The sequence below is a fragment of the Plasmodium reichenowi genome, chromosome 13 (assembly GCF_001601855.1).
Source record: "Plasmodium reichenowi strain SY57 chromosome 13, whole genome shotgun sequence".
NCBI classification, from domain to species: domain Eukaryota; phylum Apicomplexa; class Aconoidasida; order Haemosporida; family Plasmodiidae; genus Plasmodium; species Plasmodium reichenowi.
Genome location: NC_033658.1, coordinates 399,846 through 406,611, shown reverse-complemented (window position 1 = coordinate 406,611; position 6,766 = coordinate 399,846). Strand labels below are relative to the sequence as shown.

The 6,766-nt window shown below is 17.3% G+C and overlaps 3 protein-coding genes across 3 annotated transcripts; all 3 read right to left on the bottom strand.

The window, feature by feature from the left end:
- Window positions 1–292: 292 nt before the first annotated feature.
- On the bottom strand, window positions 293–3,295 carry PRSY57_1309100 (hypothetical protein; the record flags this gene model as incomplete). The annotated part of the gene is made up of 1 exon (XM_012909027.2): window positions 293–3,295. One exon carries the CDS (start codon window positions 3,293–3,295, stop codon window positions 293–295), a length of 3,003 nt encoding a protein of 1,000 aa, XP_012764481.2.
- Window positions 3,296–4,186: 891 nt separating this feature from the next.
- On the bottom strand, window positions 4,187–4,948 carry PRSY57_1309000 (mitochondrial ATP synthase delta subunit, putative; the record flags this gene model as incomplete). The annotated part of the gene is made up of 1 exon (XM_012909026.2): window positions 4,187–4,948. The coding sequence occupies one exon, from the start codon at window positions 4,946–4,948 to the stop codon at window positions 4,187–4,189; it is 762 nt and encodes a 253-aa protein (XP_012764480.2).
- Window positions 4,949–5,762: 814 nt separating this feature from the next.
- Window positions 5,763–6,440, bottom strand: PRSY57_1308900 (hypothetical protein; the record flags this gene model as incomplete). The annotated part of the gene is made up of 1 exon (XM_020115142.1): window positions 5,763–6,440. One exon carries the CDS (start codon window positions 6,438–6,440, stop codon window positions 5,763–5,765), a length of 678 nt encoding a protein of 225 aa, XP_019970065.1.
- Window positions 6,441–6,766: the final 326 nt, after the last annotated feature.

The window sequence follows — 6,766 nt, the reverse complement described above, 5'->3', positions numbered from 1 at the left end:
TTTTTACTTTGTTTAACTTCTATAAATGCACCGTTGAGCACTTATATCAAAAAAAGAAACCTTTTTAATCATATAGAGAAAATTTATAGTTTATTTAAAAAAAAAAAAAAATTGAAATAATAAATTGTTGTCGATCATATATAAGAAATATATATTCGACATGTCAGAAAAATCTAATAGAAGTGATTTAATTAGAAATGATGCTTTGTGTAAAACAAATATAAATTGTCATATATATATAATTTATTTATAAAAAAAAAAAAAAAAAAAAAAAAATGTGTATTTTTTTTTTTTAAAACCTCGAAAAAATTTCAAAATTTTTTGAATACACTTCATATTCTTTCGGATAATATTCAAATATTTTTAGTGATGATAAATATTCATCCGGAGGAGTAATAACATATATGGAATATAATATAAGTTTTATATGTAACAGCATTTCTTCTCTTCGCTTTTCTATTTGTATATTATTGAAATAAAATTTTTTTAAATATGATGTTATATTGTTAGATGATATGTAATTATTGTCCTTGGAATATTCAAATTGCTTTATAGAATTAAATGATACATGATTTTGGATATTTTTGTCATTTTGATTAAATACGTTGAATAGTAAATGTAATCTATATATTATATCATGGTTGAATGTTTTTATTTCCTGAGGATTAATTTTATATAAAATATGTAAACATTTTAAGGAATTTAAAATTATATTAATATTATTACTTTCCATTAAATACATAATAATTTGAATATACTTATATAAAATTATAGGTAGTAGTGAAGGATGATAATAAAAGGATATTAAAACATGTTTACAAATAATTGAACATAATGTTTTATTACATAATTTTAAATTAAAAATTTGTATTATATGTTCTATGGATTTAACTAATTTGATATTTATATGTTTTGTCAATTTACATTTTATGTGCATATAACATTTAATTATGTCATTTTTATCAAATGATTCATCATATAAAAATGTAAGGAATGTATCCGATTTTTTATCAATATATTCCATATGATTATAAATATTAATCTTCGTTATTATTTCCAGAATTGTACCTAAACAACATAGCTGTACATGTTTTAATGGATAATTAATAAATTTAAAACATATGAAAAGTAATTCATTAAATAAATGTTCTATTCTTTCATCATAGGTATAATTATTAAAATGAAAATATAAATTTATTATATTACTACTAAGTTGATTTAAATTATTTTCTTTTGGTAATAAATTGGATAAATGATTTATTTCGATATTTTTGTATTCTCCTTTTTTCAGTAAATTAGTATCCTTTTTACTAATATTATTAATATCATTGTTGTTATTTATTTTATTTTGCTCTTTTTTTTTTTCTTTTATTTCTTGTTTGTTTATTTTGGCTAGTGTTATTGCTTGTTCAGAATTTTTTTCTTTTATAGTTGAATTCATTATTTTTACCTGACCACAACAAAAAAAGCTAGACGTGAGATAATATTTGGTCAGGCTAAAAATAATGTTGAGAATAAAAGTGGATATATAATTTGAGAAGTTATCCATATATTTAAAATTTAACGTTTTATATTCATATGTTTTTTTAAAAAGTGTGTAATTATAAAAAAGGAAAACATGCTTTTCATTTGAGAATAATTTATGTATATATTGATGTACATATTCATGTCTTTTGAAAAGATGACAATTATTACTATTAAATATAAATATATTTGCTATGTTGAAAAAATTCATTTCATCTGTATCATCTGGCGAAATATATCCCCAAATAATTAAATTTTGTAAATTTAATAATATTTTGTTTTTATTTCGAAATAGGAGTTCGGAGGTTATTTCACAAAAGGTATTATTATAATGTATTGATGTATGCATAAATTTTTTTTTTTCTTTATTTTGTGGATTTTCTATTGATTCATTTTGATTTCCCTTACATAAATATGTTTGTAAATTATTTTTATTGATGAAAGGATCATATGATAAGTTTTTTCTTTCGTTTTCACCATGAACAAATTGATGACAGCTTTGAAAAAAAAAAAAAAAAAAATTATTTATAATATGATCCATAAGTGTGTTAATAGATTCATTCCATTTTGTGCTTGTTTGATTTAAGGAAAGAAGATACCAAAAAAAAAAAAAGAAAGAGTCACTAGTTTCTTTCAAATAATTTATATTTTCTGTATTGTTTATAATATACATATGTTTATATTTGTAATTTTGTTTTGTGATTTGTGTGTTATTAGAGTTTTGAGTTATCGTATTATTTTTTTCATCTTGTTTGAATGTTGTATTAGTTGCAGTCCATATGAAAAAAGATGGTGATAGAATTTTAAGTAGTAAGAGGAAATTATTTACATTAATATTTGTAACATCATAGTTTCCTTCATAATCTTTTTCATCGATTGAATATGTGTCTGTATCAAATGATAAATTTATATATTTATACAAAAGAGAAAAATAATTTTTTTCATTATATATAAGCTTTATATTATGATTAGAAATAGTATCATGTATTATTTTTGTTTTTTTTATATATTTCATATCATAATTATTTTTATCTTTATTTATTTTTAGTGATGAGATATTTACATCATCAATTAAATCACCATTAGTATTTTCATTATATACGTTTGAGTGTATTTTTTCAAAAAAGATATTAATCTTTTGTAAGTTTGTTATAATATTATTAAAATTATTTTTTGTTCTATCATTTGGATTATTACTTATTGAAGCAAATGAATATATTAAAAATGAATTTATGAAAATAAAATCAGGTAAATGAATAAAACAATATAAATCATAGAAATTTTTTTCAAGTTGAAATAATATATATTTATTATAACCATTTTTTTTTTTTTTGTTTTCCAAATTATATATTAAGCTTAAGAGTAATTGTTCTATAAATTCATTTTGTTCATAATAAATAATTAGGTATATTGAGAATGTTAGAAAGTTTTCACACAACTTTTTATTGTTCTCTATATTTTGAATTTTATCAAAATAATATATTATTTTATATAAAAAGTAAACATAATTTTTAATATATAAAAAAACACTATCAACATGTTCTTCACTTGTAATTTCGTTAAGTAATTGATCTAAAAGATTTTCGTTTCTAATTTTCTTTCCACATTTTTCTAATATGTTTATAATAATGGTAAGATTATGAGAACATATACAAGTACCTATTTCTTCAATATGATTCAGATTTTCGAGAAGATAATTTCCTAACCCATCAAAATTTAAGTCCTTTATATAACAATTAATATATTCATTCATATTGTTGGAATGAAACATAGAAAAATAAATAATCCACATATATATATATATATATTATAAATATATATGTATTTTTTTTTTTTTTTTTGTTTATTATTACATGATGGATATATAATATAAGATATTTCATATATAGAATGAAATATACTAAGGAGTAAGGGAAAAAAAAAAAAAAATTAAATAAATAAATAAATAAATAAAAAAATAATTTTAGTATAATATTATTTATAATATATAAAAAATATAAGGTACACATATATGTATATATATATATATATATATATAATTCCAAATATGTGTATAATAATTCTTTTTATAGTTTTTATAATTTTTATAAATTAAAATTTTTTTTTTTTTTTTTTATTATTATTATTGGATGTATCATTATTACTATAAATAAATTTTATATATTTTTTGTTGTATGCAAAAAAAAAAAATTAATTATGAGTTTGAATAATTTATAAATTTTTTTTTTAACTTAACAAAAAAAAAAAAAAAAATTAAATAAAATAAAATAAAATAAATGAATGAATAAATAAAAAAAGAATAATATGAATGAATAAATAAATGAACGAATAACATTATATATAATATTTTTATATTATAGATTTATATGTTTGTTTTTTTTTTATATTATAGATTTATATGCTTGTTTTTTTTTATATTATAGATTTATATGTTTGTTTTTTTTTTATATTATAGATTTATATGTTTGTTTTTTTTTTATATTATGGATTTATATGCTTGTTTTTTTTTATATTATGGATTTATATGTTTGTTTTTTTTTTTATATTATAGATTTATATGTTTTTTTTTTTTTTTTATATTATAGATTTATATGTTTGTTTTTTTTTATATTATAGATTTATATGTTTGTTTGTTTTTTTTTTTTATATTATGGATTTATATTTATTGAGAAAAGTTCGTTTTAATTTTGTGAATTTTTGATTTTGCTGAGAAATCATAAACTTGATTTCCAATTTGTAAGATGAGACCTCCTAATATATAAGGATCAGTTTTATATTGAATGATTGGTTTTAATTGATTGTTTAACTTAAATAAAATAGAATCTTGAATTTTTTGTTTATAATTATTATCAATTTCTTTTGCTGTATAAACAAGACATTTAATTTCTTTTCTCTGTTTTAATAATAAGAATTCAAATTCTTCTATAACTTTTGGTAAAAAAGATATTCTCTTTGAGTCAAATAATGATTGAATAAAATTTTCTGTTATTACATTAAATTTATTTAAGGTTTTACATTCATTTTTAATAAAATTGATTTTTTCTTTTATTTCAATATTTGGTGTCTGTAAAAATTTTTGGAATGTTGTATCTTTTAATAAATAATTTTTTATAAATAACATATCGTTAGATATTTCATTTATTTTATTGTGTTTTTTAGCTACATTATATAATGCTAAACTATAACGCTTTTCTATATTATCACCCATAGATAAATAATAATCTTCTGATTCTTCTCTTTTCTTTTCTTCTTTTATACTATGCACATATTTTCTATCCATATTATTCATTCGAAAATTATTTATCTCATTTCTTTCAAATAAATCTAATGACAAATATTTATTTTTTTTAAAAACACACTTTTTCATAACTTTATTTATTCCCATAAAGCAAGTTATGTAACTACTACCAAAAGCATATCTCATTTTTTTCTTTTTTTCTCTCTTTATCTTTTTTTTTTTTTTTTTATAATTATATTATTTTTTTCCAAAAAGGGAAATTCATATATGTGTAACATATGTATACTTTTCTACTTATGATAATATATCCTCTTTACAATTAAAAAAAAAAAAAAAAAAAAAAAAAATACATACATATATAATATTATACATATATATTATATATATATAAATATATATATATTAAATTTTAAAAATATAAAAAAATTTATTTTATTTCTTTTGCGCATACACAAAAAAAAAAAAAAAAAAATAAATAAATAAATAAAATGAATAATAAAAGAAAAATAACTAGCATACTACAGGAGATAGAAAAAATATATATATTTTTTAAAACAATAATAAAATAAAGAGGTATATTATCTTTTAAAAAAAAAGTTAAATAAAATGTGTTAAAATAATTTTAATCACATTCTTAAAAGAGCATAAAAATAAACATATATCTTATATATATTTTAATTTCATTTTATAATTCACATGTGTACTACTTATAACAATTCATTCATTCATTCATTCATATATATATATATATATATATATATATATATATATGTTTCAATAATATTAAGAACAGATAAAATAACAAATATTTTCATATATATTTTTAATAATTTTTTTAATTATGTATTCGTAATAATATATAAATAATTAGAAATATGAAAAAAAAAAAATAAAATATAATAAAAAAGAATAAAAAAAAAAAATATTTACATATATAATATAATCAAAACAAATGTATTCACATAACTTATTTTAAAAAAAATAAAATAATATTACATGTTTATTTTAAAGACGGATGGTTCACATTTATAAATTTTAATAAATTTGTAATTATTCTTGTTCGTAAAAATTGTTCAGGAATAAGTTCATTTGAAGATAAATAATCATATATATCTTTTTCTGATAAATTTACAAAATTATATAGAGTTAAAAGATCCTGAGTTGTTATATTCTCCTTTTCGTAATAAATAAATGTAGATAATATATATTGTAATTCTATATATCCAAATGTAGTAGTTTTAAATAGAATTTCTTCTATATTAATATGTTCCTTTTTTTTTTCTTGTACACTTTTATCATTAAATTTATGATCATTGGTATATAAATTATGACTTACATTTTTATTTATATATACATGTTCATTTTGTTTCACTTCTGTATTCTCCTCTTCTATATCTTTATATTTTGTTTCCTTCACATTATATTTGTTATTCATATAAATTTTCCTCTTGTTTTCTGAATAGTGTGTAATGTTATCATAAAATGGTTCTCTCTTAATATCATTCGCTCTTTTTTTGTGAATTATATTAAACAGTCTTTTTTTAAGAAACAGTTTTTTTTTTATACCTTCAAATTTAGAGGGCTTATATAATTTAACCGTTGTGAAATTATTCAAAGAATATATTAAAAGGTTTGACTGTACAGCAACATTTTTGTATTTTTGTACGAAGCATATCATAATGGAACATTCTCCGAAAAAAAAATTAAACAAATACTAAAAATAAGAAGAAACAAATAAAATAAAAAAAAAATTAAAATAAAGTATGTAGTCAATGAAATATATGGATGGATTTATTATAAAATAAAAATATATATATTATATTTGTACTATATATTTTTATGATACATATATAACACAACTTTGTTGAAATAATAAACAAAACACTTAAAAGATTTATAAAAAAAAAAAAATATACCTAATACATATATATATATATATATATATATATATATATATATATATATATATGTGTACTTTTCATTATTAGTTCAAATGACAAGAAT